Raw genomic sequence first — 11,644 nt, forward strand, 5'->3', positions numbered from 1 at the left:
ACTCAGATCTCTTTGGTGACTGGTGTTAGAGATACAGACTATGGGAGGGAGAAAAAGCCAAATAATACTAGTGGGATAAAACTATGACCTTTATCATAATTATACTGTATTCTAACAAAATAAGATGACTATTTCAATTAAGCTTCTTTAAGAAATAAACAACTGTCCTAACCAGTTTGGCTCAGTGGATAGAGCGTCGGCCTGCGGGTTGAAGGGTCCCAGGTTCGATTCTGGTCAAGGGCATGTACCTTGGTTGCGGGCACATCCCCAGTGGGGGGTGTGCAGGAGGCAGCTGATCGATGTTTCTCTCTCATCAATGTTTCTAACTCTCTATCCCTCTCCCTTCTTCTCTGTAAAAAGTCAATAAAGTATATTAAAAAAAAAAAAAAAACTATGTTCAAAATGAAAGAAAAAGACAAAGAACAGATTACCATATATTAATTCAGTGACAAAAATTTGTGTTAGTATGTGCCAAGTATTGTGTTAAATATTTTGCATATATTATTTCATCTTCACAATAAACCCTACAGTACTTTTATTATCCCCATTTTACAGATGATGAAATTAAAGTCCAGATAAATTAAGAAGTCTGTACAAGGTCACATGATTACTAACTAGAAAAAGTGAGATCTATGTAGTTCTGTCAAATTATACTCTATTGCCTCTCAACAAATACTCAAGTTCTGCTCTGTGTTGGAAGATAAAACTGTGAGAAAGATAGAAACTCTTCTTGACTTTAGGAAATTTTAAAACAGAAATCTTTGAGCATCTTCTTCAAACCCTCAATTAGACAAAGAAACAACTCAGAAAAAGAAAGTGACTTGCCCAAGGTCATACTGATGGGTAATACAAAAGGACAAGAACTACTGTCTCCTGACCTTTATACCACTGCTCTTTCCCATTCCACAGGTCCACAGGTGAATAACTAGAGGTGAATAGCATAGCCTAGCTTTTCTTAATCATCACCTGCCTCTAAAGGTCAGGTCTAATTGATTGCAGCATCTCCTAGAGATAATGATGCAAGAGAAAGAAAGATTCTACCTTAACTTCCAGAGTCAAATTAAGTTCACAACTGGCTGAAAAATAAACAGCCGCTCTTACACTACTTTATTACATCATTAGTACTCCTATTTGTCAATGGAAGTAAGTACTTTTACAAAATATGGTATTCAAACTTGTACTGAGCATCCAGTATATACAAGACTACATAGGATACAAACATCCTTTTCCGGAGATGTTAAGGGAGCAAAATAGAATATACAGTTAACAACATGGGCTATATAAAAGACAGATCTTGATTCAAATCCACATAATATCATTTCCTAATTATAAGATCTTGGGAATGTTATTTGTCCTTTTTAGGCTTCAGTTTCCTATACGTAGGTGAGACAATACAATGACATCAAATAGTTAAAATGGTCATATGAGGTAATAAACACATATGAAGTATCAAAATAGAGTGCCTGACACACAGGAGATGGATGATAAGGAGTACAAAAATATAACAAGAATTATCTATTTCTACCATAATAATAATTCTCAAAGAACCATAAGCCAGCATTTTAAACAGTATTACTGAAGCTCAATCAACTCAAACACTTCTTAGTAAGAATTATGAGATTTCAAAATTTTAAAAATTAAGATGTTCTTCTTTTTTTTTTTTTAAAGGAAACACAATTATAGCCTGGCTAGTGTGGCTCAGTGGTTGAGCACTGACCCATGAACCAGTAGGTCACAGTTCAATTCCCAGTCAGGGCACATCCCCAGGTTGGGGCTCAATCTCCAGTAGGGGATGTGCAGCAGCAAGCAACTGATCAATGATTCTCTCATCATTGATGTTTCCATCTCTCTCCCCTTCTACCTTCTTCTCTTTGAAATCAATAAAAACATATTTTTAAAAAAGGAAACACAATTATAAATATTTGAGTTACTGTTCAACAATATCACTATAAACAGGAATTTTTATTTTACTATATGATCTCAAATTTGTAATTACTCCACACTGAAAGCACAAATGACAAAAGAAAAAATATATAAATTTGCCTTCAAAATTAAAAGTTTATCTCAAAAGATACTATCAAGAGAGTGAAAAAACAACCCACAGAACAATTCCATCTCTGATAAGGGTCTAGTATTCCGAATATAAAGAATTCTTACAACTCAATAATATAAATACACAATTAAAAAATAGGCAAAGGATTTGAGCAGACATTTCTCCAAAGATATGGCCAACAAACAATGAAAAATGTTCATCATCATTAGTGATCAGAAAAATGCAAATCAAAACCACAGTGAGATACTACTTTACAGTCACTACAATGATTACAATAAAAAAGACAGCTAATAACATGTATTGAAGATGTGGTGAAATTGGAACCCTCAATACACTGTTGGTGAGGACATAAAATGATACAGCAATTATGGAAAATATTCTAGCAGTTTCTCAAAAGGTTATCCATAGTTATATGACCCAACAATTCTACTCCTGGGTACATACAGAACAAAAATGAAAACTTATGTCCACACAAAAACCTGTACAAGAACGTTCTTAGCAGCATTACTCATAATAGTCAAAATGGAAAGAGCCTAAAATGTGATAAACCCACCAGTACACTGCAGTACTATTCAGCAATGCAAAGGAATGAAGTACTGATATATACTATTAACATGAATGAACCTTGAAAACACTAAATGAAGAAATCCAGTCACAGACCACATATTGTATGGTTTCATTTATGTGAAATGCCAGAACAGGTATCCATAGAGATAGAAGTAGATTAGTGGCTGGGAGGGTGGGGGAGATATGGTGACTATTTCATGGGTTACTTTATGGGTACTGGTTTCTTTACTGGAGCCATGAAAATGTTCCAAAATTAGACAGTGGTGATAGTTGCACAAACCTGTGAATATACTAAAATCCATTGAACTGTACACTTGAAAAGGGTGAATTTTACTTTATATCTCAATAAAACTGTTATAAAAATTGTGTAGTCATTCTAAATTTTGATTTATACTAATCACTCTAACCCTAATATGGAAACCAAAGATGCTTTTTTCAACCAGGTATGTTAAGACTTAGAAACCTACACATTTCAGGAATCTCAGCTCCTATGAAATTCTATCTAATTTCAATTTCTCTCCCTGCAACTTAATTCCACTCTGCCCTGAGCCTAAATTTTAAAATTAACCTAAACACAACTCAAAATCTCTCCATGAGCCCTAGCCGGTTTGGCTCAGTGGATAGAGCGTCGGCCTGCATACTCAAGGGTCCCAGGTTCGATTCCGGTCAAGGGCATGTACCTTGGTTGTGGGCACATCCCTAGTAGGGAGTATGCAGGAGGCAGCTGATCGATGTTTCTCTCTCATCGATGTTTCTAACTCTCTATCCCTATCCCTTCCTCTCTGTAAAAAATCAATAAAATATATTTAAAAAAAAAAATCTCTCCATGAACTTGAAAATTCTAAGTTCTTACCTGACTTCTTCTACAATGTAGTGCCATAAATCCCTTACAAAGACAATCCAAGTTTTTTAGCCATTACTGTATCTTAGGCACTAGTAAGAATTTTATAGTCATCTAATCTTCACTAAATTATCTCCAATTTACCATCAAGAAAAACATTTTAGAGATGTTAAGGAACTTACCTAAGATCACACAGCTAAAATTCAGAAGAACTAGAATTTGAACCCACATTAGAAATCAGACTTGCTTAATGGCATGAAGTCATAATTACAAGAAGAAAGCTAAGTAAAAAATAACCAATATGTGAAAATGTCAAAAATTTATGTGGTTCATCATGGCTTCAGGGGAGGGCACTTGTAAAATTGCTAATACTGTTTAAGATCAAGTACACCCATGGGGCAATATTCTGGGTAGTACAGGTCAAGATATTGATTAGGTATTTAGAGAAACCTGTCTGCCCCAGAAGAGTAAATACCCTTACTTCCCGGTCTTATATTCACTTAATTATACCCACTGTCAACCCCAAGAAAGACTATGCCTGTCCAGAGGACTCCTGTGGCTAACTGGGCCCAAATTCATAAAGAGTCTAACAGCCACTGTTTAGAGACTCCTCACACTCGCTATTCCTCAGGGAAAAGCCATAGACCGACCTGCCAAACCTCCTGCATTGTGTACCTGCCATCTGAGCAGACCCTTATAAACTACTGCTGTTGTATTTTAACTTATGGACTGAGACCTTCCCCATCCAATCAAAAGCTGGCAGCTATATCCTCCAGAATTACCAATCAGAACAGGGAGAACTGCCCTGACCAGTTTGGCTCAGTGGCTAGAGCGTCGGTCGGCCTGTGGACTGAAGAGTCCCAGGTTTGATTCCGGTCAAGGGCATGTACCTTGGTTGCGGGCACATCCCCAGTAGGAGGTGTGCAGGAGGCAGCTGATCCATGTTTCTCTCTCATCGATGTTTCTAACTCTCTATCCCTCTCCCTTCCTTACTGTAAAAAAAAAAATCAATAAAATATATTTTAAATAAATAAATAAATAAATAAATAAATAAATAAATAAATAAATAAATAAAAACAGGGAGAACTTGGGAGTCTTCATTTGCATGAAATTAGACCAATCAGGAACAGGGAGCAGGCATTTTTCTCTATGTAAGACAGCTTCCCCTTTGTCTCCAGGAGGGCATTTTCAGTTTCTACTGAAGACTGCATTTCCAGGGTTTTCAAACTGTGTCAACTGAGCTGTTTCACTGGAGCAGCTTCACTTGAATAAAGTTTCTCCCTTCACAGCACCACACATTGGGAATTCTGTTGGCATTGGATTGGTAGCAACAACCTTTGTGACACCATGCCAAGTTCAAAGAGAGATGCGGGAGTCTTCTAGAGAGGCACTGAAGCTAAACAGCGTAGTTCTGGCGTTGGAGCAAAACAGATTTCAATTCACATCTTCATTTGCCCACTATCTTAACTCTCTAAATATTTAGTTTTCCCATTTTTCTTTTATTTTTCAGTTAGCAGTCTTTTTAAAATTTTTATTAATTGATTTGAGAGAGAGAGGAAGGGAGATAGAGGAACATCAATTTGTTCTTCCACTTATTCATGCCTTCATTGGTTGGTTCTTGTATGTGCCCTGACTAGGGATCGAACCTGCAACCATGGCATATCAGGACAATGCCCTAACCTACTGGCCTACCCAGCCAGGGCTAGTTTCCTCATTTTTAAAATGGGGATAATCCTCATTTTGCAAAACTGAGGAATAAATGAGATATAGTAGGTAAGTGCTTAGTAGAATGCCTGGCTCAGAGTAATAGCTCAATAAATGATAGCTGTTTTTATTATTACTGAAGTGTAACATCGATAGTTTTATTAAAACAATATCCAGGCCTGACTGTTTTGGCTCAGTGGATAGAGCATCGGCCTGCGACTGAGGGATCCTGGGTTTGATTCCAGCCAAGGGCACATGCCCAGGCTGCAGGCTCGATCAATGATTACACTATTATCTTTCAAGCAAAACTTACTTTTTCATAATATAAAAATAGTTCACAGAGAAAAGCTGGAAACCACAAGAAAAGAAACAACCATAATCCAACAACCCCAGAACAACTTGTTAAATTATTGAACACTTGCTTTGGGAGCGTGGGTGGTAGTCAGTCTGACTATATCCTTTTTCTTTATTTTATTTGCCTAGTTGAGTTTCTGTAAAATATAAAAAAGGGAGAAAACAAAATGTAAAAGAGCTAGTCAATTTTGCCTTCCTTTAGGGGGCAAGTTTTCATACTGTTAAAGTTTTGAACTATTAGATAAATGAGATTTGAGGATTATCGGTAGAGTGTATCCTCATTTTCTCTCAGATCCATTAATAAAGATCTCAAAATGCATTTGTAACTTGAGAACTGCAGGTAAAACTATCGAGCCCTGGCCGGGTAGCTCAGTTGGTTAGAGAGTCCTCCCAATATGCCAAGGCTTCGGGTTTGGGTCACACACACACAGGAATCAATGAATGAATGAATGGGTAGGTGGAACAAAGGGGTCGATGTCTCTGTCTCTCTGTTTCTCTCTTCCCCCACTTCTTACATCTCTCTCTCTCTCTTTCTAAAATCAATCAATAAAAAATAATGCGTTAGGGTTCGTATCCCAGCGGTGCCTCCAAAAAAAAAAAAAATGCGTTAGATGATAAAAGGTTACACATTATTGCCCTAGTTAGAGAAAAAAAATACCCAACAAACTGCCTTTTTCCCTGGGACCTTCTACCTTGGGAGTCTGAGGAACTCCAGGAAAAGAGAAAAATTTTCCAGAAATGTTCAGCCTATGGAATAACCAGAACTCACAACTTGCAGCAGGGAATGAAAGGGAAATCAACAGGAAACATACATAGCAGAAGTCATGTCTAGCACAGAAAACAAACAGGAAATACTTTAAAAGGCCAAATTGCAAATACAGATTAACAGAGTACAAAATTAAATACTGGGTGATGCACCTGTTAAAGGAAAAGAGGAACAGACTATGAAGTCTCATGCATTCAGTGTAAACACTACTTCCTGCTCTGGCAGGCTGTCCGGTAGGAAGCCGGGATCCTGGCTACATCCAAACTACACAGCTACTCAGCTCTGACTCAGTTTCTTATTCTGTAAAAAAAAAAAAAAAAAAAAAAGATGCACTTTGCACATCTGTTTGGCAACTCTACAGGGCTGTACAAATCAGCATCCCTTTTCTACTTCGCGTCAGTGTGACATGGAATTTATCTCACCGATGGGAGTAAGTTATTTCAGGCATGCTGATCCTGCAAATGCGCTGAGCCTGGTGGAACCACAACTGTGGAAGTTTAGCAAGAAATCAGAGGACTCTGCAGACAGGTAGACAAAAAATGCAGAAAACTGGACGGCAGGCCTCAAACGAACCACAAGAGAACATGTTCGCAAATACACATGATCAATAACAAATAGGACAATGCCCCTGGTATTAACTGTGAAACACCTAGTTAACGCCCGGCAATGACATTTGTCCAAATCCATCTACCAGTGCAGCCCAGCTAATGCGCGTGCTTCAATCCTAGCTCGTCTGCACACACCACCACCCGGCAAGATCCACTTTTTAAAAAACGTTTAGCCACTGGGCCAGTCCACCGGCACCCTCGGCCTTTGTCATCGCGAAAGGAGCATGCATGCAGTCGAGATCCTGAAGTTTGCGTCCATCCTTCCTCAAAAATTAAGATGCCGGGATTTTACACTCTGTCAGCCTGACGTTTCTAAAGCGGATCACGGACCTCTCCGGGATGTTTGTTCTAGCTGTTGGCCAACCATCACGGAAAAGAGAATGAGTTCTTTTAAACAGTGAGGGCTGGCGATACTGTTCCAGTCTTAGGCTATCTCCGTGAGGATTTACTACCATGAAAATCTAAAACAAAAGGAGAGACGGCCTCGATGAGGTTTCCATCCGCGGTAGTAACAACGAGGGGCTTTGCAAGTAGCGAGAACCGGTCCCAAAGCCCGCAGCCGCGGGGCAGCGCGCGGGAGCTCCCCCAGGACGCAGCTCCCGGACGCGGGCGCCGTGCACGCCGGCTTCCCACGCCGGGAGGGCTGTCGTCGGGGGCCGGGAGCCTCCTCGGGCCGGCCGGGGACCCACCGCGTCCCGTCCCCGCGGCCTCCGCTCGCCGCCTGGCCTCCCTCCGACCTCCCTCCGGCCCGCGCCGCCCGCCGCGCTCACCGCGTTCTTCTTCTGCACCATCTTGTCCATCTTCTTGGCAATGCGGACCACCTCGTCCTCCATGGCTCGGGCAGGTCTTCCCCGTGCCCGGCCCGTTTGGGACCGGGAGCGGGCGGCACTGGAGTGGAGATCTCGGCGGGACGCGAGCTCGGGCGCTCGGCGAGCCCAACGCGGCAGGCCCGGCCTAGGCCCTTCCTCTAGACCCCGGCCGGCGGCGGCGGCGGCGGCGGCGGCTCCTCCCCCGCAGGCAGCGCCAATCGAGCCCCGCGCGCTCCGACCAGGCGCTACCAATCGACAGCCGGTCGATGCGGAGGGGCGGGCCCGGGCGCCTTGGGCGGGGCAGGGCGCCAGCTCGGCGGCAGCGTTTCCCGCCGGGCGGCCGGGAAAGCCCACGAGCTGCGAGGCGGGCTTTTGGCGCGCGCTCATCGGACCCGCCTCCGCGCAGAGGGAAGCTTCACCCGGGCCGGCCTCCCGGGCAGCCCGAACCTGCGGAACCTGCGGAGGCTCACGGAGCTCTGAACTGAGGTCGGTTTGCGGAATGCAACGTTGTCGTTTTCTAAAAGCAGTGAAACCCAAGCCTCCTCTCCGTGGTAGACCCTGGAAACAATGACCCCTCCCATAGCCCTAGAGCCGTTTATATATGGGTTTAATCCTCTTTTTTCCTTTGTACTTTTAAAAGGTTTTTTTTTTTATTGTTGATCGTATTACAAATATCTTCCATTTCCTCCCAGCCCTTACCCACCCCCACCCCCTACCAGTGATGGTGAACCTATGACACGCGTGTCAGAGGTGATACGCGAACCCATTTTTGGTTGATTTTTCATTGTTAAATGGCATTTAAATATATAAAATAAATACCAAAAATATAAATCTTTGTTTTACTATGGTTGCAAATATCAAAAAGTTTCTATACGTTACACGGCACCAGAGTTAAGTTAGGGTTTTTCAAAATGCTGACACGCCGAGCTCAAAAGGTTCGCCATCACTGCAGGCTAGGTCCGTGGTCGGCAAACGGCGGCTCGCGAGCCACATGCAGCTCTTTGGCCCCTTGAGTATGGCTCTTCCACAAAATACCACCTGCGGGCGCGCATGTACACTGCAATTGAAACTTCGTGGCCCATGCGCAGAAGTCGGTATTTTGTGGAAGAGCCACTCTCAAGGGGCCAAAGAGCTGCATGTGGCTCTCGAGCCGCAGTTTGCCGACCACTGGGCTAGGTCATCCCCTGGGGCTGGGGCTGGGGCTGGGGCTGGTAAAAGCCTGCCTGGTGCACAGCTCCGGTCCTTCCTGTGCACTCCCATGTCCAGGAGAGGCAACCACAAACTGGATCTCTTGCAGCTCCAACCTGATTGCCCAGGGGCACTCACAGGTAGTGTCTGACACAGGCCGGCCCCAGAAACACCTAGGATAGTTTCAGGGACCTTTTAAACAAAATGAAACACAACAACACCCGCATCATGGCGGTGGGAGAAGAAGAGGGAGAACTAGGGATGAAGAACCTATCTGAAGAAATAACAAAAAAATTCCACAATGTGGGGAAGAAAAAAGACACACAAGGCCGGGAAGAAATTCCCAAACAAGATGAACACAGAGGCCCACACCAAGACACATCATAATAAGACAGAGGCAATTAAATATATATTATTTATTTTTTATGATTTCATAGAGGGAGGGAAACATCAATGTTGAGAATCATTGACTGGCTGCCTCCTGCACGCCCCACCCTGGGAATGGAGACCCAAGCATGTGCACTGACCTAGAACCTAACTGTGATCTCCTTGTTCACAGACAGACACTTAACCACTGAGCCACTCTGGCGGGGCAAGAGGCAATCTTAACAGCCAGAGAAAGACAGTTATCTACAAAGGAGCTCCCATAAGACTGTCAGGTGATGTTTATCTCCACAGAAATATTTCAGGCCAGAAGGCATTAGTTTGAAATATTCAAAGTCATGAAAAGTGAGGACCTAGAACCAAGATTACTTTACCGAATGGTGCTATCATTTTAAAATTGAAGGAGAAGCTTTGCGCAGTGGCAGTATCTTAGCCAATGAGGTTTATCCAAGGCATGATTATTGCTAATTGAAAAAATAATAATTAAAATAAAATTGGAGACATAAAGATCTTGCCAGACAAGTAAAAGCTAAAGGATTTCATTACCACTAAGGTAGCACTACAAGAACTGTTATAAGATCTTCTTGAAGATGCAGGAGGAGAAAAGAAGAAAGAGAAGAGGAAAAGAAGGTAAAGAAAGCAGGTGGAAAAATAAAATGGCAAAATATATGTACCTATCAGTAATCACTTTAAATGTAAATGGCTTAAATGCACCAATCAAAAAAACATATATATAGTAGCTGAATGGATGAGAAAACAAGAACTATATATATACTGCCTATAACAGACCCACCTCAGAAGTCAAGATACACCCAGACTAAAAGTAAAGGGACAGAAAAAAGTATTTCATGCAAATGAAAAAAAGCTGGGGTAGCAAGTGTGGTGAGGTCCTGTGGTGGAGTGGGAACAGGGTAGTAGGGATAAAGGGCAGGGGAATCTGTAATACCCTCAACATAAAAATAAATTTGAAAAGACACGGAAAAATAAGTGTTGGCAAGAATGTGGAGAAATTGGAACCCTCATACACTGTGACTGAAAATGCAAAATGGTGCAGCCACTTTGGAAAACAGTCTGTTTTTTAAAAGGTTAAAGATATGATCTAGCAATTCTATTTATAAATACATTACCAAGAGAATGAAAACATGTTTACTTGGATGTGAATGTTCATTATAGCATCGTTAATGCCAAAAGTGGAAACAACCCAAATGATGACTAGATTTAAAAATGTGATCACTCCATACAATGAAATGCTATTCAGGAATAAACAGAAATGAAGTACTTATGATATATGCTACAGAATATATGTACCTTGAAAACATTTTGCTAAATAAAAAAGGCAGTCACATGACTCCATTGATATGAAATGTCCAGAACAGACAAATCTATAGAGACCAAGAGTACAGTAGTGGTTCCCTAGGGCTTGGAATGGTGGGGAAGTAGAAACTGGCACAGGATAGCTGTTAAAGGGCACAGGGCTACTATATAGGGTGATGAAAATGGATTGTGATGATGACTATAATTTTGAATATAGAAAAAGCCATGAATTGTACACTTTAAATGAGTGAACTACATGGTGTGTTCATTATATCTTAATAAAGCTGTTACCAAAAAAATATATATATGTATGTATATATATATATATGGTGACTGAAGATTTGACTTTGGATGGTGAACACAATGCAATGTACAGATTATGTATTATAGGGTTGTATACTTGAAACCTATGTAATTTTATTAACCATTATCAGCTCAATTAAGAAGTTGTGGTACATATATACAATGGAATATTACTCAGCCATAAAAAAGAATGAAATCGTACCATTTGCAACAACATGGTTGGACCTAGAGGCTTTTATAGTAGGTGAAAAAAAAAAAACACAAAATTTCATCTATTTGTGGAATATAAAAAACAAAATAAATGTACAAACAAAACAGAAATAAACTCGTAAGTACAGAGAACTAACATGGGTTGCCAGATGGGAGGGGGACTGGGAGACTGTGTGGGGAAAATTGGAGGGATTAAGAAATACAAATTTGCAGTTACAAAATAGTCATGGTGATATAAAGTACAGTTTAAGGAATATAGTCAAAGATGTTGTCATAACTATATGTATGATGTCAGGTGGATGCAAGACTTATTGGGGGCATCATTTCACAAGTTATATAAAGGTTTAACCATTAGGTTGTACACCTCAAACTAATATAGTATTGACTGTCAACTGTAATTGAAAAAGAAAAAATTTCTTTAAAAAGAGAAAAATATTTGGATAACTGATTTATGACACTAATTTAAAAAATCCCATGAATATTATATAAAAGGACGATAAAAGAAAACACCAAACAAAACTTCTTAAATAGTTTAGGAATACT

The 11,644-nt window shown here is 40.9% G+C and overlaps 1 protein-coding gene and 1 pseudogene across 4 annotated transcripts in view; one reads left to right on the top strand and one right to left on the bottom strand.

Annotated features, from left to right (window-relative positions):
• TCEA1 (transcription elongation factor A1) overlaps positions 1 to 7,902 on the bottom strand; it is a 32,490-nt gene extending 24,588 nt beyond the window's left edge. Inside the window, exons 1-3 of one of the 4 annotated variants that reach the window (XM_036338227.1) lie at positions 7,664 to 7,901; positions 6,708 to 6,803; positions 6,438 to 6,585 (exon numbers count right to left, since the gene is read on the bottom strand). Coding sequence is in view for 2 of the 4 variants with exons in the window: in XM_036338225.1 (XP_036194118.1) it covers positions 7,664 to 7,726 (63 nt within the window). In the remaining 2 variants the exon portion in view is untranslated. Of the gene's footprint in view, positions 1 to 5,587; positions 5,657 to 6,437; positions 6,586 to 6,707; positions 6,804 to 7,663 lie in introns of all 4 variants that reach the window. The other 3 variants (XM_036338226.1, XM_036338225.1, XM_036338223.1) reach the window with 3 other exon arrangements.
• A 1,779-nt stretch (positions 7,903 to 9,681) lies between these two features.
• LOC118671057 lies at positions 9,682 to 9,766 on the top strand (annotated as a pseudogene).
• Positions 9,767 to 11,644: the final 1,878 nt, after the last annotated feature.

The sequence above is a fragment of the Myotis myotis genome, unplaced genomic scaffold (assembly GCF_014108235.1).
Source record: "Myotis myotis isolate mMyoMyo1 unplaced genomic scaffold, mMyoMyo1.p scaffold_m19_p_16, whole genome shotgun sequence".
NCBI lineage: Eukaryota > Metazoa > Chordata > Mammalia > Chiroptera > Vespertilionidae > Myotis > Myotis myotis.